Source organism: Drosophila melanogaster, chromosome 3R, assembly GCF_000001215.4.
Source record: "Drosophila melanogaster chromosome 3R".
Taxonomy (NCBI): Eukaryota; Metazoa; Arthropoda; class Insecta; order Diptera; family Drosophilidae; genus Drosophila; species Drosophila melanogaster.
Window position 1 is genome coordinate 18,648,947 of NT_033777.3, and position 18,881 is coordinate 18,667,827.

General features: G+C 47.9%; 6 protein-coding genes across 8 annotated transcripts in view; 4 read left to right on the top strand and 2 right to left on the bottom strand.

Annotated features, from left to right (window-relative positions):
* qin overlaps positions 1-1,191 on the top strand; it is a 59,111-nt gene extending 57,920 nt beyond the window's left edge. Inside the window, exon 10 of the mRNA NM_142478.3 lies at positions 36-1,191. Coding sequence (NP_650735.3) covers positions 36-740 — 705 coding nt within the window. The 3' untranslated portion in view covers positions 741-1,191. The remainder of the gene's footprint in view (positions 1-35) is intronic.
* CG31224 (uncharacterized protein) lies at positions 1,175-10,363 on the bottom strand. Of its 3 annotated transcripts, none has more exons than NM_001300467.1 (6): positions 10,308-10,363; positions 7,219-8,239; positions 4,345-7,002; positions 4,159-4,280; positions 3,114-4,090; positions 1,175-2,973 (listed from the first exon to the last, which is right to left on the bottom strand). In NM_001300467.1, exons 2-6 carry the CDS (start codon positions 8,035-8,037, stop codon positions 2,195-2,197), a joined length of 5,355 nt encoding a protein of 1,784 aa, NP_001287396.1. In that variant the 5' UTR covers positions 8,038-8,239; positions 10,308-10,363; the 3' UTR covers positions 1,175-2,194. The 3 variants fall into 3 exon arrangements, with proteins under 3 accessions (NP_001287396.1, NP_732361.1, NP_001287397.1); NM_169826.2 differs by having other exon boundaries at positions 9,814-10,363; NM_001300468.1 differs by having other exon boundaries at positions 9,580-10,363.
* A 308-nt stretch (positions 10,364-10,671) lies between these two features.
* Positions 10,672-12,180, top strand: CstF64 (Cleavage stimulation factor 64 kD subunit). The gene is made up of 2 exons (NM_058105.5): positions 10,672-10,895; positions 10,959-12,180. Exons 1-2 carry the CDS (start codon positions 10,759-10,761, stop codon positions 12,079-12,081), a joined length of 1,260 nt encoding a protein of 419 aa, NP_477453.1. The 5' UTR covers positions 10,672-10,758; the 3' UTR covers positions 12,082-12,180.
* Positions 12,175-14,606, bottom strand: Cpsf73 (Cleavage and polyadenylation specificity factor 73). The gene is made up of 5 exons (NM_142481.3): positions 14,442-14,606; positions 14,224-14,385; positions 12,870-14,161; positions 12,366-12,808; positions 12,175-12,302 (listed from the first exon to the last, which is right to left on the bottom strand). The coding sequence occupies exons 1-5, from the start codon at positions 14,507-14,509 to the stop codon at positions 12,213-12,215; spliced, it is 2,055 nt and encodes a 684-aa protein (NP_650738.1). The 5' UTR covers positions 14,510-14,606; the 3' UTR covers positions 12,175-12,212.
* A 185-nt stretch (positions 14,607-14,791) lies between these two features.
* Gos28 (Golgi SNARE, 28 kDa) lies at positions 14,792-16,361 on the top strand. Its single transcript, NM_142482.4, has 4 exons — positions 14,792-14,871; positions 14,937-15,121; positions 15,663-16,051; positions 16,122-16,361. The coding sequence occupies exons 1-4, from the start codon at positions 14,850-14,852 to the stop codon at positions 16,222-16,224; spliced, it is 699 nt and encodes a 232-aa protein (NP_650739.2). The 5' UTR covers positions 14,792-14,849; the 3' UTR covers positions 16,225-16,361.
* Positions 16,362-16,414: 53 nt separating this feature from the next.
* CG31231 (uncharacterized protein) lies at positions 16,415-18,787 on the top strand. The gene is made up of 3 exons (NM_169827.2): positions 16,415-18,046; positions 18,115-18,211; positions 18,276-18,787. Exons 1-3 carry the CDS (start codon positions 16,508-16,510, stop codon positions 18,677-18,679), a joined length of 2,040 nt encoding a protein of 679 aa, NP_732363.1. The 5' UTR covers positions 16,415-16,507; the 3' UTR covers positions 18,680-18,787.
* The last annotated feature ends 94 nt before the right edge of the window (positions 18,788-18,881 follow it).

Below are 18,881 nucleotides of genomic sequence, written 5' to 3' on the forward strand. Positions count from 1 at the left end.
ATAATAATTATTATTATTGTATTATATTTTTCAAGGAAATAAAGGACAGCATTACCTTTTCACCTATTGACACCTCGTCGGTGAGGTCTTTTTACGATGCCAGTGCGAGCTTCAAGACCCTGAGCCTTCCGAACGGAGTAAAAGAGTTCTACTGCACAGTGGACAATGTACTGTCGGACACGGAGTTGCAGATAGCCCCATGTCTCTCGGAGTTCACAAAGCATGAAATCAGCCTGATCCAGGAGACGAGCACTTTGATCAAGGACGCGGAACCGCTGATGGAGCCGAAGGTAGGCGACTTGTGTCTGGCCCGCTATTCGAGAGACAAGCAGTGGTACAGGGCCAATATCAAGGAGATTTCACCAATCCTGTCTCCAACCAGTGAGCAAGTCACAGTATTCTACATTGATTTCCATGACACCGAAAAAGTTTCGTTTAACCACCTAAAAGTAATGCCCAGTCAGTTGTTCATGTTCCCGTTGCGATCGTTCTGCGTCAAATTGCACGGCATTAAGAGAAACAAGAGTTTTAAAGAAAAATCGGTGCGCCAGGCACTGCAGGCTTGCCTCTGCCAGCATCCGCTGGTTTTCGCCCGGGTACACTATCCTCTCAACTATTACCCCAACCGCCCTAATTGCGACGCTGATCTCATCGAAGTGGAACTTTACGAGAACAGGCACGAAAAAAAGCTAGTGTATCAATCTTTATGTGAAAATTGGATGTTCCTGAAAAAATCATAAGGCTACGACTAAAGCCGCATATGATGTAAGCCATTTTCAGTTTCTATTTATTCATTAGTTTACTCCTATGCTACATAAATGAATATGTATGTTTTACTTCATATTTTAAGTTTCAGATGTTATAAAAAACACGAAATATGTTTATTCGAATTTAATGTCATTAAGGCTACGGCTAAAGCCACATATGATGTAAGCCATTTTCAGTTCGTATTTATTAATTAGTTTACTACTCCTATGCTACATAAATGAATATGTATGTATTACTTCATATTTTAAGTTTCAGATGTTATAAAAAACACGAAATAGGCTTATTAAAATTTAATGTCATCCTTTTTTGATAAAGTTCTTGAAGTTTGAACTGATTTGTGCTGTTATCAGTGGTGTCAGTCGTCCAGCAACCAGTCCCGCAAAAGAATCAATAAAAGGCGTTGATTGTTTTGTAATTATCCATAAATTGAATTTATTTCCTTCATAGAATGGGATTCTTTCCATTAGTTCTCATTGAAATCTTTATCGTAAGTTGTAAATATTTTAAAATTGTTTTGTTTTCATTTGTTTGTTTTCGTATTATGATGCATGTACGCATGTATTGTGAAATTTTATTTATACTTAATGTTGGGTTCACTTAGAGCTACAAATTTTAACTAATGCTGCAATAAACCATTGAAACAATCCTTTAAAATAGCCTAGAGAAGTTGCAACTACTATAAATCAAAAATATGCTACGTACATCGAAATTTGTTATCCAATATGACAGTTGTGTTCGCTTACGTTCGATTGCTGGCAGAGAGTTTTCTCTTCAATTAGAAAAATACAAATTATATAACAAGTTGTTAGATGGGTGTTCGTTTTCTGTGTATGTGCCCTTCGCTTAGAATGTGCTCAAGTTCTGGAAAAACTCGAAAGTTTTAAGACCAATTTCGGCTAACTTAAATTAACTAGTATGCTCTTCTAGGCGTGGATAGATAAGATAAATGAATAAACTTAATGCGAACTAAACTACTAAAATAGAAATGAAAAAGTATCGCGGCATATAGTATTTAATCGATGTATATTGCACTGAACTAGGTATAACATTTTACTAAAGTGGGTTAGAATCTAAAACCTAAACGGGATTAAAGCGGTTGACGCGAATTGTGATTCGAATCCGGAGGAAGAGAATGGGGAACACTTTCACATTTAGCTACGTTCTTAAACCACATCCAAAATGTAAGATTAGTAAAATGTAATTATTGTGATAATTGTTTCTTGTTGGTTTAATCAACAAGAATTGGCAATCGCATATGTTAACTAAATATATAGTTCGATAGGTAATACTAATTTGTTGTTTTGTTTTGTTGTTTTAACCACAGACACACACAGTACACACATAGAAGAGTCATGAACAACTACCTAGGTAATGATTATATTAAACTTTAGTTCGATTACGATTAGCCCAATGGAACCGAACCCCCTTAGGCCTCCACCGTGAACGGATCGCGCGAATGGTGGATCTTCAGATGCTTGTTGTGGTTGGTCTTCGTTGTGGAGCTCTTGCCGCAGATGGTACACGTGAACGGACGCTCCCCGGTATGCATTCGCCGGTGCTCTATCAGATAGTAATGCCGATGGAAAGACTTATCGCATTGGTCGCAGGTGAACTTCTTGGTGCCATGATGTTCGCGCCGGTGTCGCATGTAATTGTACTTGCGGATGAACTTGCAGCCGCAGTACTCGCACGTGTACGGTTTGATCTGTTTGTGCGCGTTGATGTGGTTCTTGAAGTCCAGCTCTCGCACAAACGCCTTTGGGCAGTATTCGCACTTAAAGGGCTTGGCCGTCCGGTTGGCGTGTACCCACGAGTGGATCTTGAGATTCCATTTGGTGGAGAAGCTCTTGCTACAAATGGCGCAATCGTATTGGGGCTCCGTTGAGTGCGTCGCCATGTGCGCCTTGATGGACGTCTTCGCGAAGATTTGCTTACACATAGGGCATTCCATAGGTTCGGCATAGTCAAACTTATCAGAGTGGGCCAACCGTATGTGTCGACGTAGCGAGTTGGCGTGCACAAACCGATCGCAGCAGTACGGGCAGCACTTCGGCTTCAGGTCGTGCGTTTCCTTGTGCCACAGGAAGCGAGCCTTCGAGGGCAAGACTTCGCCGCAGTGACACACGTATTCCTTCTTGCGCACCATCATTTTGGTGTGGCGTTTGCGGTGTTGCGTCAGATTCGAGTATCTCTTGAACTTTTTACCTATTGTGTGTATAAAAGAATTTAGGAAAAATATTATAGCTGGAGTATTTTGAGTAGATAAGTGTTGCTACTTCATCAATAGGACTAACTAGATCCATAACATTGATGGTAATAAATAGTTAATTATGTAATTGAATTACCGCATATCTTGCACTTGAGTGGCGTTTGCCCCGTGTGCATCCGCATGTGTTCGACCAAGGCGCTGCGCACTACGAACTTCTTGTCGCAGACATAGCATCCGAACTCCTTCCAGCCCAAGTGCCGCTTCAAGTGCAATGAGAAGTTCTTCCAACGGTAGAACTTCTTGCCGCACGTAAAGCATTCAGCGGGATGCTCGGTGAGATGGGCGTCATAGAGCTTTACGGACGGGAAGTCGGTACGACAGACATAGCAGAGAAATATGGATTTTTCCATAGCCTTCTGCTCCAGCTCGCTAAGATTGTTGCGCTCCTGTCCGAGCTTGGATTCGTTGTAGGCGATGAGCATTCGATACAAAGCTGCTAATTTAGCCGCTGGGGTCGTCATGGCTAATGGCGGCAGCGTGGGCTTTTCATCTAGCTGGTTGGGTGGCTTAATGTCGTCATCTACATCACCGTCACCATCACCGCCGATGCCCATCAGCTCAGAGTCCTTGACATCAGCCAATAGTTCGGAATGGTCGTGCATTTGCTCAACATCCTGCTTTTCCTGGCACTGCTCCTGTTTTATCTTCACAATGCCATCCTTGGAATCCTCAACCTCACCTGACTGCACTATCATCTGTTGCTGTAGCGTTAACATCGAAGTATTGATTTGCGGCTGAGTGCAAATTAGACGGCGATTTTGCCGTACGTAGTTGTGCTCGCCAATCATGTGCGCATTACGCTCCTTAAGCTTTTCGAAGATCGCCTCGCAGTGAGGACACTTGTAGAGCTTGCGGCGCTGCGGTTTCCGCTGGGCAAGAGCAGCCGCCTCCGCTGCCGCCTCAGCAGCAGCCCGTGATGTCGAAGCTATTGGTGGACCCGCCAGCATAGCTGATGACGTACATGCGGAGGAGGTGGCCGCTGTCGGGAGATCTGTAAGATGGCTCCTTCTCGAGCTGGATGAAGCCTCATCATCGACAGCATTAAAGTCAAAACTGTTAGTGTTTAAGAGATTTAAAAACTATTATACCTTGTCGTCACAGAATACAATTTCAATGCTTACCGTTTATGCTCTCTCAGCTGAGCGCTGAGATCTTGAGCCGGATAATAGTCCTGTCGCCAATCAGGGTGGTAGCCGCCAGAAAACTGGTTTCTGAAGTACCGCTGCGAAATATCCCCATAAACCTGTAAAGAATCAAAATTATACTTAGTTTTCGTTATAAAATGACCGAAATGAAATTGAACTTACCGACTCACTCCAGGAGTTCTCGATGTCGCAGTTGCTTTCCTGTTCGGAAATTTCACCCTTGGCGGGCATCTTTTCATCGGTTCGGATATTCAGACCACCCACCAAACTGCTCTCCGTGCCAGCGCCAGCGAACGACGACGACGTTGTGGACGCGGAAGCGGAGGGCAGATTGCTACTGCTGCTCAGCTGCTCACGCTTGCAGGCGTCTAGATCAAGATATTTTGCGTCCTCGTCCAAGGCAACGCTACAGCAATCGACGGCCGCTAGGGCGGCGTTAAAGTTTGTTGGCTGGTGGCTAACCACATCCTGGCTCTGATTGGAGGGAGTGACAGTTCCCGATTCCGCACCACCCTGATTCTGTGGATCGTGATCCGGCTCTTGCTGATACCATGACTGCAGCGATTGGGTCTTGGCCACCCGGAATGTAGCATTCATCGACTCGTGGTCCAACGAATTACTGGACGACGAAGCCAAAGTAGCCGCATTGGTGGCATCGCTGACGCCGTGCTGCTGCTGATGATGATGCTGCTGCTGCCTGGAAAAGGGATTGAAGTATGTGGCCGTCGTGGCCGTTGTAGTGGCCTGGTGGTACAGAAAGTTAAAGTCCGGCGGCTGTAACGTGTTCTGCACCTGGGCTGCAGAGGAGGTGTAGGAAGACGACGAGGATATCACAATCTCATCCACGTCCATGTTGTTGTCCGGCAGGATGTACTCCTCTCCCGGCTTGGCCGGTGCTTTGGAACAGCTGGTACTGCTGCTGGCGAAAACTGAGCCAGCCGAGGGAAAGCCTACACTGGCATTAACCACAAACGTTGTGCTCGACGCGGCCAGTGGCGGCGGCTGCTTCGAGTTCGCAAACTCCAGCAGCACCCGGGCATCGTCATCGTTCACCGCCGAGTGATGATGCAAAAGTTTTCGGCTGGTGGTTAGGTGCTTCTCCAGAATGCTACTGCTACTGCTCGTCGCTGGCGCCTCCAGTGTCTCACTCTTTACTTGCACCAGATCTCTTGATATGGATGGGTTGTTGCTGGGGGAAGATGGGGTGTCAGTCTTTTTTGTTGTCGTCGCTGTCGCTGGTGCTGTTTGTTTTGGTTTGATGACTAATTTCTTAGGCCCGCGATGCTGGGCGGGAGTTGAAAAGCGTTGCGGCAACAATGTGGTGGTCGCCTCAACCTCGACTTTCATGGGCGGCGGCTGAGTGAGATCCTCGGCAGATGTTTCGGTCGCCGTTGCAGAAGTCGATGCTGCAGCCGTGCTTGCCATTCGAATGACGCTAGTGGTGCCATGCTCAAGGCTGGGCTTTTGCTCCAGCTCTTCATTAGCGGCCATTGCCACGTTGTCGTAATCATCCAGAGGTTCTTCCTTCTCCACCTTGACGAGTGGTATGGGCGCCACAGCGGCAAACGGTCGACTTGCCCCAATGCGACTGGAGGCTACGATGTTGCCCATCAAATCGAGGTACTCATTCATATTGAGCGGAACATCGCTGAGTACGGTAATTCGATTCTTCTTGGACTTTGTAGTGGCGGTGGAGTTCGAATTGGAGGCAGAGTTGGACGCGGAATTGGAATGATTGTCCGCCAGATTGGAGGTGGAAGCTCCAGCCGCAGCACTTGTAGAAGGAGCCGTGCACAATGGAGGTGGTAGTGATGCCGCTGCATTTAGCTGCTCCTGTTTACCCTCCTTTTCCAAATCACTCTCACATCCGCTGCTAAGGCTCATGAACTCCTCCTCGTCCGACATGCGCTTGGAGCCTCGCTTCGGCTTCGTCTTACGGGCCTTTTTCGTTGTCTTGCTCATATTACGGCTGTGGCTGTTCTCCTCCCGCTCATCGTCCCCGTCTTCTTCCTCGGGCGGAGCATCATGCTCGTCCTCCTCCTCTTCATCCTCGTCATCCTCATCATCATCGTGTATGTGCAGAACACTCGGCGGGGATTGATAAATGCGTTCGATCACGGAAAACTCGCCGTCTTCCTTCTCCACACACTCTACAATATGCTTCGGTGTCTCCTGGACAATGAAGTCACCATTTTCCCGCTCAAGGTAGTGTGCCACCGGTGATTCTGCAAACCTCAATACCGAAGATGAGGTGGTGGGACAGGCCGGCGATGCGCAGGCCACTGCCGCTGCAGCATTAAGCAGTGCTCCAAACGGTGAGTTTGTCTGACGATTCGCACGATGACCAGATCCCGAGGTCGAGGGGTTGTTGGAGGAACTGCAGCTATTGCTGACCCCTAATCCGTAGGTCTGCAAGCTCGGTGGCTGTTGGTGACTCTGCTGGCTCGGCTGCGACTGCTGCGGGTGAGAATGCTGATGGTGTTGACCTTGATTTTGCACTAAACTGTGGATCTGCAACTGTTGCTGTGCCGATGGCGGTGGTGGGGGATTCAGGAATACTTCCGTATGAGGTTTACTGGGCTGCTTAACAGCTGCAGTTGCGTGTGAAGTTGAAGCCGCTGATGTCGTCGTTGGTGCCAGGGCTAGGTTGGGTTGCATGGCCACGCTTTGGGACTGTGGCTGCTGTTTGTTTTGGTTGTGCTGAGATCGTATTTGACTAATGGCGGCTCCATAGGCGGGAGGTGGTTTCTGGTGCGATTGCTGCTGGGTCTGCGGTGGAACAACCGTCTGCTGTTGCTGCTGCTGTTGCTGCGTAAATAGCTGTAAAGAAATTCGAGTTGCTTAAGAACGGAATTCAATTCGAAAATAAATACTAAATTTATATAAGCATAAAGGGTACAGTGGGTATACATTTTAATTTTGTTTCTTAATACTTTTCGTAAATAATATTACCCCTTTCTTTTCAAAGGTGTACTGCATTAAATCTTGATTGCACCCTTTAAGACGGGACAAATAACTTCTGGGACTCGGACTCACCTGCAACGGCGGAGGTGGGGGCAAAGCTGTGGCGTAGCTGAACTTCAGAGCAGGCTGATGCTGCGAATGTTGCTGCTGTTGCTGCGGGGACTGCTGCTGGTGTGGAAAGTGAGCCTGCTGTTGATGGCTGGCGAGGAAGTGCTGCTGAGGCACCTGCGGAATCACCAGCGCGGCTGTTGAGGTGGTGACACCACGCCCAAAGCCCGACGTCTGCGGCTGCTGCTGCTGCTGGTTGAAGCGATAATCCGGAGTGACCTGCGCTGGCTGGTACAAAGTGGACACGCTGCTCGTGGTGGGATGTGCGGATGTGCTGGCTCGCGCCTCAGTTGTGGGCGGTGAGCATTTCAGTGCTTTCATCGGTGGATTGCTCGGTTTGCTGCTGCTGAGGCTGCTGCTGTTGCTTGCTGAGGTGGAGGTGGGTGTGGAGCTGGTTGTCGAAGAGGCGGCTCCGTTGGAGCAGGCCGCCACGAGGGAGGAGGATAGCGGTGGTGGTGCTGGTGGCAGCACAGGCGCTGTTGCTGCTGATATGGTATTGACCACGACTGGTTTGACATCGCCGCCAGAAGGGGGTGATAAGACGGCCGGTTTCTCATCAGCACTGGCTTCGCCGCCGCTGGATCCACCTCCTCCAGATCCTCCTGTCAACATGGCGGCAGCGAGAACGCTGCCCATGCTGTTGCCACCGTTCCCAACGATCGTCATCTGCACCAGCGCCTTGATCACCTGCTCCTTGGGATGGGTCTCCAAGTGATCGGAGAGATTCATGCCCGCATGCAGGTACAATGTGCACACGGGGCATTGGACACTGTTGTCGACCATGATGACGATTTTAGATTGTTCTATGTGTGGCTCCTGCCTACTCCTACTCCTGCTCACTGGCTGCTCCTGCTCTCTGGGAGCCTGGCTTCTAGCTTTCTAGTGCGACGGATGACTGGCGTGGTTGCCCTTCAGAGTCATAAAACAGCGTATCTCCTTGGCTTGGCGTCCATCTTGCTCAATCCTCTGATTCGACGCGGGTGAGCTGCATTGGAGAATATAAAGAATGTCAGAATGTTGGTGCCAGAAATTACTGTACCAGTCCCTGGGCACATTCTGCGCTCCGATATCAACGTCTTCGGTGAAACGATACCCGATATGCGAAGAATGCGCCGTCCGGCGATCCAAGTGATCAAGTATCCACGGAATGCGTAATGTTTAATCTTAACAAACGCGTCTTTTTACAAAACCAATCCAAATTTATAAAGCTGATAATTTAATAATAAACCCTACTTTTCTTATAGAAAGGTGATTTGGACTGGAAGAACCCTTCGCACATCGTGCATCCTAACTGTTGAAAGTAACTCAATTAAAACCACAAATGTTTTACTATCGGGGGTAGCACAAATAATCAGTAAAAAAACGTTCGTTGGAAGTTTCTTGTAGTGAGTAATTTCTTTAAAAGCCAACAAAATAAAAGCATGATAAAAATAAAATTGTTTCAACAGCGAGTGCATTTCTAATATGATGATTATAATGATTTTGGTTTACCAGTAATTATTTTGTTCTTTAGAAAGCTACCAAATAAGTACAATTAAACATACAAGGCATATTTAATAATTGAGGATCGCAAAGGATCAAAATGAGAGAACAAGAGTCAATAAACTTTTCTAGCACAAAGCAGACCCAACCTCAACACAGTCACCCTTAAAGTCGATTCCACATTTTCGAAATCAGAGGTGCCATTTTAAATCGATTCTATTGATTTAGTAAAGCCATGTCTTATATTCGAATCCGTTCATATTAACCACATTCTCTGAGTAGAGCAACATAAGAATTCTGATTAGAAGGTCCTGTTTGGGCAATGGAAATGGCGGATTGGAATGCCGGTTGCAGATGGGTGAGACAACTTCTGGAGCAGCTTTTTTCTCTCGGGGAGCCAGAGCAGCAGGAAGAAACGGAATCAGAATCGGAAAAAAAGAGGCAACGACCCAGACCCAGCCTGCTGACGAGTTATTGGCCGTTCATCTGGTTTGCCTTTTGCTGCTTGCCTTTTGCGATAACTTTTGCTTTTATTTATAGTCTGTCTGCAGACCAACATTCACTTGTTTCTTTTTTGGGATTTGGCCATCTCTGCAAGGGTGGCTCTTTGTTTTGGGGGCGAAGGACAATGCGAGGGCTGCACATAAACAGCGGCAAACAAATGTCTACGTCTGTTGCTATTGATTTTTCCTTTGCCAAAGGTTACACACACCACGCACACACAACACCCACATGCACACATGCACACACAGACTGTCGAAAAATTGAGGAGCACACGGTGCGTAAATGCATTATGATTTATTCCAGTATCCCAGTTTGCAGCGACAACAATCGCCAGCCAACCTTTTTTCCAGTGTGCACACACGCGCGCTTGTTTGTGTGCGTTAATGTCGCTGATCTTGCCACTTATTGTACGATTTTTTTCTGCTGATTATTATTCACATAATTACAGACACACACAATTTAAAAATGCACATATTTCCGCTTTTGTTCACCAGCCATTGCCATCGATTTCGTTTTCGTTTCGTCCATGGAATGGAATGACACTTCCACAAAGAGAGGACGCCAGCTAATTACCAGTATCGATCGAGAGAGAGAGCGGCTGAGAGCGTATCCTTGGAAATGTAAAGAGCGTGGTGCACCTGCGGCCGCTTAAAGATGAAGAGGAAGTGGAGTTGGAGGAGGAACTGGAACAGGAGGACCAGGAGCCAGGAGGCTCTCTTCTCTTCTTTTTCTCGTTCAATGACACAGAAATCTTTCCTCTCGTCTTCCGCTTTGTGCGCTCCTTCTTCCAATATACAAGCGAGCTTTTTATATGTGCGAGTGCGACTGCGAGGCCATCGCTGCGTTTATCTCCCTCTGTCTGTGTGTGTGTGCGTTTGTGTGTGTTGGAGTGCGTGTGGCTACACACAAAGTAATATTTTCAAGCACGTTTTTCATGCACTTCGAGCCGTTTTTTGTCTATTGCCGCATAGAAAACGAATAAACGCCACTTTCATCTACAATTTGGTGTACAATTCGTGCATATTGGTGCACTTTTCACTATCAAAAACCGTTTAAATCGTTTTCACCTTGCGACAAGAAAAATTACAACACCAGGCGTTGGAGTGCTGCAAAACGTATGCGGGCTGCGGGAACTTACCAGCACTAGCAGTGGTGGTATTTTTGGCTAAGCAGGGCATTTAGCTATTTTCTTGCTAAATACTACGTTTCTAAGTGATGGCAATGGATGAGAATCCCAAAAATTAGACCAATACTGTTAATTATTTTCTCAGGTGTTTAGATAAGAAAATAAAATAAAATGGCTTGCGTATCTGTTATTACACTTTGTTTAATATTTTGCGTCCCATACCGCTTTATTTCCCAAAAAGTATATGAAAAGTATGAATCCCTGGTAAGGGAAATTATTCAAGGAAGAAGAAGAAACAGCAAGCCGGAACGCAGGGAATTTTTTAGACAAGTTTGTCAACGTTTGCTAAGATTTTGTCGAGTTTGTGCAGTAAATAATAACAAACAACAGATATGGCAGATAAGGCGCAGGAACAAAGTATAATGGACAAGTCCATGCGGTCGGTTTTTGTGGGGAACATACCCTACGAGGCCACCGAGGAGAAGCTAAAGGAGATTTTCAGCGAAGTGGGCCCGGTCTTGTCACTGAAGTGAGTTCCCTACTTAGAGCCATGCAATATCTCACTGTAAACCTCCTATTCTCAATCCCCCAGACTGGTCTTTGATCGGGAAAGTGGCAAACCCAAGGGCTTTGGCTTCTGCGAGTACAAGGACCAGGAGACGGCTTTAAGTGCCATGCGGAATCTGAATGGCTATGAGATCGGCGGCAGAACACTGCGAGTGGACAACGCGTGTACGGAGAAGTCGCGCATGGAGATGCAGCAGCTGCTTCAGGGACCCCAGGTGGAGAATCCCTATGGCGAGCCCTGCGAACCAGAGGATGCTCCCGAGCTCATCACCAAAACGGTGGCTTCCTTGCCGCCGGAGCAAATGTACGAGCTGATGAAGCAGATGAAGCTCTGCATCGTGAGCAATCCATCGGAGGCACGCCAGATGCTAATGCTCAATCCTCAGTTGGCGTACGCTTTGCTCCAGGCCATGGTGGTTATGAGGATCGTGGACCCTCAGCAGGCGCTCGGGATGCTCTTCAAGGCCAACCAAATGCCCCCCGTCTTGGGCGGCAATCCGCACCAGGGGCCGGGGAATCACACCATGATGGGTCAGCAACAGGTTCCGCAACAGCAGGTGCAGATCCCGCAGCAACAGCAACAGGCTCCCCAGCCACCAATGCCCGTTCCCGGACCTGGCTTCCCGGCCAATGTCCATCCGAACGATATCGATTTGCGCATGGTGCCGGGTGGACCCATGCCGATGGATCCCAGGATGATGGGCCGTGGCATGGACCAGGATTTGCGAGCTTCTCTACCCAATCCAGTGCCACCGCCGCTGATGGATCCCCGAGCTCGTGCCCAGATGCCCCCACAGCAGCAGCAGGGCGTTCCGCAGGCGCCACCGGCCCCCTATCCCAGCGATCCGCGCCAGCGTCCCATGGATCCCAGGTTAAGGGCAGGACCTGGTCCTCAGCAGCAGGCGCCGCCACAAGGAATCCCCCAAGCGCCGCCACCGACACAACAACAGCAGGCGGCCGCTCAGCAGTTGCAGAGCAGACTAGGCGCCCATGGAGTCCTGCCCTCGGATGCCTCCGACCAGGAGAAGGCTGCCCTCATCATGCAGGTACTGCAGCTGTCCGACGAACAGATTGCGCAGCTGCCCTCCGAGCAACGGGTCAGTATTGTCATGCTCAAAGAGCAGATTGCGAAGAGTACCCAGCGCTGAAACTACTCTGGCTGAAACAAATGAAAAATCACCATTTCGCTCATGCATACTATAGTACTTTCAACATTGAATCAATTAATAAAAAGAACATTTCAACACAAGGAGATTTATTAAGCGGAATAGAATGGTTTTCAAAGAGCGGAGACTAGGGTCTGGTGTAACTTCTGAACCGTCGTATTGAGCATTTGTCGCAGCACATCATCCTCGGCACAGCTGATGGCCTGGAAAGATTGTAGATTAACGATATTTTTCGATTTTAAAAAGCACCTTCGACGAACACTCACCAGGGTTTCCAGATTTATTTCCGCACGTTTACCGCTCACCGTCACTGGCAGCAGATCGCCCTCGAACATTTTTGGCACGCAGTTGTCGCCGAAGGTGTCCTGTAGCGTCTCGATTAGGCACTCCCGAAAGCGCGAGTCCTCTGACTTGGTTTGCTTTGTGGCACCCTTCAGATTTGTTCCGCCCAACTCCGATTGCATGATGCAGGCAAGAACGGCATCGGCGTACACATCATTCACATGCGTCGCTTGCCACTCCATCACAATGATTTTCTGCTCCACAGTTAGCTCGATGCAGCCGAACACGCGCAGCTTTCGCTCCGCCTCCAGCACCTCAACGCATCCGGCTCCAATGCGATCCAGCAGTAGCTCTAGAGTGCTCAGCGAGCTGCCCCAGGGAATCGACTGGCGTTGGGTTACAACAGACATGCTCATATCCGTGTATTCTGTGGGAATTATTTAAATGAATCGACATTTTTACAAAGAAACTAACTAACTATTACTTACTGCCCAGATCAGAAGGAGCCAAGAGGTGGTACTTAAAGTCGCGCTTAACCAGAACACCTGAGAGTTTGCTTCCCACCTCCGAGTTCTTGGCTGCGAGGCTTCCCATCACCTTGGCGGTTTTCTCGCCACGGAAATAAAGATCCACGGCATGTGTGTTTCGCGGGTTGTAGAATTTTATATCCGTGCTTGCATCTGCTTCGTATTCCCGCTGCAGGGCCAACTTCAGACGCGACATCTCGTTCTGCTCGCCGTGGACGAGCACGACATGCGTTGGCTTTAGTAGGCGGATGAATTCACTGGTCTGCTGGTAGTCCGTGTGAGCCGAAAACGATATGTAGTCGACGGACATGTTGAGCGGCAGCTTCTGGCCCGACAGTGTGGTGATCTCCTCCGGCTCGGAGAGAACGGCTTTGGCCAAAGTGCCCTCCACGCAGTAACCGGCTATAATCACTCCGTTCTTGGGATCTGTGCACCAGCTCTCGAAGAGCTCTCGCGACAATCCCGACTGCATCATACCCGGCGACGCCATGATTACGCAGGGTCCGATATCCTCGAAGTGATCGATACCCTTCAGGTTGGAAATGTGGCGGAAAACGAAGGGATTGTTCACAGCTATCTGTCGTCGAATTCGATCGTTCATAGCATTGATGTACGTCTGGTAGACAGCCATGCACTTCTTGGCCAAAGAGGAGGCATAGTAGATGGGAATCTCGTGCAGATCCGGGTTCTGCGACCAGAATTCATCCAGAATAAGTAGCAGTTCTTGGGCACGGCCCAAAGCAAATACTGGAATTAAGCATCTCCCGCCTTGCTGAACAATTTTCTGCACCAGCGAGGTAAATCGATTCTCTCGATCCTCTCTTTTCTCGTGAATGTGAGTGCCGTAGGTGGACTCTGTGATAAGAACATCCGGCTTCATCGGTGGCACTTCGGCAGCCATCAAATGTCGATCCTCCTGGCGCGAAAAGTCACCAGTATACAAGATCTTGATGCCAGCAATCTCGATCATGAACATGGCGGCACCCAAAACATGACCAGCAATATAGGCACAAAAGCGTACGCCCATCACATCGCGCTCCTCGTGGAAATTGATCGTCTCGATCTTCTCCATGGAGGCCTCCAGATCGGCTTCCGTGTATAGCATCTGTTCGGTGGATATGTTACTGATCTTGATGTAATCGGACAGCATCCATCGGTAAATGGCTTTCGTGGCATGGGTCATAAAGCAGCGGCCTTTAAAGCTGGTCTTCATGAGAAACCAAGGCAAGGCACCGCAGTGATCCAAGTGGAAACTGATAAATATAAGCATTCACCATTAAAAGTTCAATGCCCATTTAATCGCCGCAGTACTTACTGTGATATAAACAGCAGATCAATCTCATCCGCCTCTATTAGATCTACGTAGGGCAGGGCATCCATGCCGGACAATCCCGGATGGATTCCGCAGTCCAGCATTATCTTCTTGCCCTTAAATTCCAACATGATGCAGGAGCGTCCCACTTCCTGGCCAGCACCACTGAAATATAAGCGTTACCCTTGAGCTTCTATCTGGTTTAAATCAAGATTCCTTACAGTGGCTTGATCTGCAGCAGGTCGCTTTCCTCGTCTGGCATGCGTGCATCACCTGTTGCCTGCGTCATGATGTCTAAAATAATGTAATCAATAACAAACTTTTTTACAAATCGCCGGCAACAAAACGCTGTGCACGGCAGTGTGACCAAAGTTTGATGACTGCCGGTATGGACCTGTTCACACAAGGGCTGGAAAAGAACATTGTACTTTTTCCTTTTACATTAACATTAAGTTATTAGGACAATTTAATTTTCTCGTAAACATTTGTTCATTAAGTAGGGCCTAGATTAAATCTGGCTATTAATCTTTCCCGATACTCTCAACTCATTCCACTTGGGCCCCGCCTGACCTGGTCACACCGATTGCCACACGAAAGTCGAACAAATAAAGGAAAACTATTTTTGACAAATGGGAGGATCCAGCTACGATGGTGAGCAGTGGGACTTAATGGTTACCTTCCATATAAGCTATCTCTCCTCTCGACCTCCCGCACAGTGCTCAGGAAGCAGGCGCGGAGCCTGGAAAACGAGATCGACCTGAAGCTGGTGGCATTCAGCAAAATCGGAGCTGGCAGTGGAGGAGGTGGAAGTGGAGGACTAGGAGGCGTTGACACATCGCCGCTCCTGGGCGAGCACGTCTTCGATTCGCTGTCGGAGGAGATCGAGCAAATGCTGGAGAAGGTGCGATATGTGACCCAATGCCATGCGATGGTGCAGGGATTAAACCCGAAACAATGTAGTGCGGATTCCTTATTTATTTATTAAGCAAATTTCTGTGCCACCGGCTTTGTGCTACTATGAATTACTAATTTCCCACTAAGCCTTCCCAAAAATCATAATTTAATTGGCAGAATTGAGCACACAATTGAAAAACTGCCACGATTAACTTATATATATTGAAAACATTCCATCACTTTCCAATTTTTTATGAATCTGTATATATATTATACTTTATTATTCGAGTTTTTTTTATGCTCTGATCTTTGCTAAATTCTTTAAAAGAAAATGTTTAAGAATTCCTCTTTGAATTCGCTAAATGAATTCCATTTGATAAATACTTTAATAGATAATTCCAAGTAATGAATGAGTCACCGACTGAAGCACAAAATGTTCAAATTGTTTTGCTTGTTAAGTTATCTACGTTTTTTAGGCAATTCCCATATCTATAGAATTTCTATAGAATAGAAGGATTTCATTTCTATTTCATCCTTCTTAATTGCAGCTATCCTCGCTAAATGAGTCCATGTCCGATTTGCCCGCCTCTGGAGCAGCCGCCATGCACACACTGCAGAGGCATCGAGAGATCCTGCAGGGGTATCGCCAGGAGTTCAATAAGATCTGCGCCAATCACACAATGCGAATCGAGCGAGAGGAGCTGCTTCGTGGCTCAGGGTTGGCCACCAGCTCCGGCAGTCCATCCATCTCGGGCCTAAACCGGCGAGAAATGTACCTGAAGGAGAGCGGGCACCTCAACAGCGCCAGTCACTTGGTCAACGATCAGATAAATATCGCGATTGAGACGCGTGACCATCTTCACGCCCAGCGACAAGCATTCAAGCGGCTGCAGACCCGCTTTAACGATATCTCCAATCGATTCCCACTGATTTCCAGGTGAGACAGACGAGTTCTCAATTCAATTTATGCATATTTACTTATCCAATTATTTGTTGTATATGCACAGTCTCATTCAGCGCATCAACATTAAAAAGCGACGCGATTCGCTGATCCTGGGAGCAGTTATTGGCTTCTGTGTGATCTTGCTGCTGCTCTACGCCTTCAACTAGTGACCCGCCACCGCGATTTGGCCAAAGATAGAGCTTGCATTAAACTCCATTACAGACAATTGAATTTTAGTTTGTTTTTTCCGACGGTATATGTGTATGATTAACTTGTGATAGCAATAAAATGTACTATATAAGACAAAACCCAACAGCCATTGATTCTAATCTCAAGCAGCAGTTAATAATTTTAGGCAAACAGCAAACATAACAACTTATGTATATACCAAAAAGAAACCCAAAACATTTAAAACATTTACGTTATTGAAACGACTTCAATTGCACAGAGATGGCTGAAAATGCACCAGAAGAGGCTGCCCCCATAGACAATGCCGAGGAGATTCCACCCGCGGAGATTCCAGCCGCGGAGGATGCTCCCAAACTAGTAACGATCGCGGAAGCGGCGGAGGGTGCAGAAATCCAAGGTGAGACAGCTAACGTAGATCAAATAGAAGGAGAAGGCGAAACGGTGTTGCCAGCCGAGGATGACGAAGCCTCAAAGGAAGGGGAGGAGTCTGGAGCTAAACACAAGGGTCTTGCTACCGCCGACGAACGAAAGCGCGAAAAGCTCCAGAGAATTAAGGAAAGGCTTGCCAAAAAAGACGAGGAAGAGGCTGCGAAGGCTGCGTTGGCTAAAGCTCCAATAGAATCTGAGGAGATGCCGGAAGACGAGGACAAGGAGGAACTTCATTCCGTGGAATCGGGCGGAGAGGATTCCGAAGATGACTTCGAAGATATAAAGGCCATCCTTAACGAAAAGCCCCCAAGCGTTGTCGTCGAAGAGGAAATCGAAGAGGATCTCGATTCGGAAGGCAGCTTTGATGAGCCCTTGCCCAGGCTGGGAGTGTCCATAAAGAGTGAGTTTATCCGCGGATTTGAAAGTTTGCCAAGCATATCGGATATATCACTCGATCCGGAGCCGGAACCAGAACCTGAACCGGAGTTAAGCGCTCAGGACAAATCCGACACCAAGGCGGACACAGATGATGGTGTATTTCACAAGGATGGCACAGATGCCGGCGAGGGCGAGTCGGGGAGCTCTTCGGGTTCCGATAAGGATGCTAGCACTGCTATAAATGCGGCGGCTGAGTCGGAAGAGGACGACGATTCCATTTTGATGGATGATCTGCCGGATGAGCAAGAGCCGACAGAAAAACAGGTCGTCATTGGGGAGGAAGTGGACACCATGGCCATGTTCACCGAGGCCGTCGATGCGGAGATGGAGACCCACCAGGAGTTGCACGTCCCCGTCGAAGAGCCCTTCTGGTATCGCCTCACTGTCGACTTCCTGAACAATCTTATCAATACCGTGGTGGAAAATGCGGAGAACGCCGAGAAGAACAAGGAGAACCTGTTGGACAAGCGCAAGATGTTGCTGGAGCTGCAGCGTCTGGTAGACGACTACACCTTCGAGAAGTACCAAAACACCCTCCTCAACAATGTCGTCTGTGACTACTTCCGTCGCAATCGCAAGTTCAACAACTTTCAGCCACTGCCACCGGAAGATGCTGCTGGCGAGTTTATTCGCTACATGAATGCCCTCAACTCGGTGGACAATCTGATGGAGCGGGTAAAGCTGATCAAGATCAAGAACGGACACAGTGCGTCGCGCGCCATGCTGGAGCTTAACTCGTATTCTGTTCTCGCCTTCAACGAAGAGCAGCGTCTGGAGGGATTCATGCGCAAGACCCTCATCCGCAAGGACATGGATCGCTTGAGGCGCGCCCTGGACAACGATCTTAGGCGCATGCAGGATCTTCGCAACCAGATCAGCGAGAAGCGCTACGAGCTCAACTTGAACCTTCACAACCTGGCATTTGTGGATGAGGTAAGGACGAATGATGCTAGGAACTTACAATCTTGTTGGAAAAATACGAGTATATTCTTCTCTCGCAGAAAGTGATGAAATTCGAGCGTGTTACCGAGACGCTGACCATTTCGCAAATGCTGTGCGCCAACGAATCCATAATACAGTTGAGCAAGCAACTAGAGGGTAAATTGATGAACTCTAGAACTTTAAGTTAATCGTTAAACTCACCTGCGTATAAATTGTATAGAAAAGTGCAAGGATGTTGCGGTCATGCAGTCGAACTACAAGAAGTCCATGATAGAGGAGACGTGCGTGCGTGAGAAGCGGGACATGATCTCCTACATGCTCTCCAAGGCGAGGGCCGAGTATATAGATCGATTCGAGCGGCGAAACAAGCTGCGCAAGGATCTGACCAGGCTGCAGCTGGAGCACGCCGACCTCAAGACCAAGCGGGACAAGCTGGAGACCAAGGGCGGACTGCTGTTCAAGCCGGGCCTGATGTACGACTACGATAAGTGCATGGCCGATATACAGGCCCGCCGTAGTCACATCCAGGCCATGAAGAAGACCTGCAACGAGTTGGGTAAACGCATTCGCGCCTGCGAAGACTCCAAGTACCAGTCCAGTTTTTCGATACGGTATCTTAGTTAATTAGGATGCATTTCTAATTTTCTAAGGATTTTCACAAATAAATTTGAGTGTACCTTATATAACTGTCACCCATGTGTGAAAATGTTGAACATTAAACGTAATGTAACGAAAAATTAAGCTTTCGAAGGAGAACAATTTAAAAAGGTACTTCCCCGCCGATTTCAGGTTTCTTTTGACAATCGATAATAGCGGATGGTATTTT

Excerpts from the sequence above, each read along its gene's own strand:
- CG31224 (NM_001300467.1), bottom strand. The coding sequence starts at position 8,037 with ATGGTCGACAACAGTGTCCAATGCCCCGTGTGCACATTGTACCTGCAT. Across the intron at positions 4,281-4,344 it reads AGAACTCCTGGAGTGAGTCG|GTTTATGGGGATATTTCGCA; the intron begins GTAAGTTCAATT and ends GATTCTTTACAG. Across the intron at positions 2,974-3,113 it reads ACTCAAGTGCAAGATATGCG|GTAAAAAGTTCAAGAGATAC; the intron begins GTAATTCAATTA and ends TACACACAATAG.
- CstF64 (NM_058105.5), top strand. The coding sequence starts at position 10,759 with ATGGCAGATAAGGCGCAGGAACAAAGTATAATGGACAAGTCCATGCGG. Across the intron at positions 10,896-10,958 it reads GGCCCGGTCTTGTCACTGAA|ACTGGTCTTTGATCGGGAAA; the intron begins GTGAGTTCCCTA and ends TCAATCCCCCAG.
- Cpsf73 (NM_142481.3), bottom strand. The coding sequence starts at position 14,509 with ATGACGCAGGCAACAGGTGATGCACGCATGCCAGACGAGGAAAGCGAC. Across the intron at positions 14,162-14,223 it reads GATCTGCTGTTTATATCACA|TTTCCACTTGGATCACTGCG; the intron begins GTAAGTACTGCG and ends TATATTTATCAG. Across the intron at positions 12,809-12,869 it reads GGCTCCTTCTGATCTGGGCA|AATACACGGATATGAGCATG; the intron begins GTAAGTAATAGT and ends TAATTCCCACAG.
- Gos28 (NM_142482.4), top strand. The coding sequence starts at position 14,850 with ATGGGAGGATCCAGCTACGATG. Across the intron at positions 14,872-14,936 it reads GGGAGGATCCAGCTACGATG|TGCTCAGGAAGCAGGCGCGG; the intron begins GTGAGCAGTGGG and ends CCTCCCGCACAG. Across the intron at positions 15,122-15,662 it reads TCGAGCAAATGCTGGAGAAG|CTATCCTCGCTAAATGAGTC; the intron begins GTGCGATATGTG and ends TCTTAATTGCAG.
- CG31231 (NM_169827.2), top strand. The coding sequence starts at position 16,508 with ATGGCTGAAAATGCACCAGAAGAGGCTGCCCCCATAGACAATGCCGAG. Across the intron at positions 18,047-18,114 it reads ACCTGGCATTTGTGGATGAG|AAAGTGATGAAATTCGAGCG; the intron begins GTAAGGACGAAT and ends CTTCTCTCGCAG. Across the intron at positions 18,212-18,275 it reads GTTGAGCAAGCAACTAGAGG|AAAAGTGCAAGGATGTTGCG; the intron begins GTAAATTGATGA and ends TAAATTGTATAG.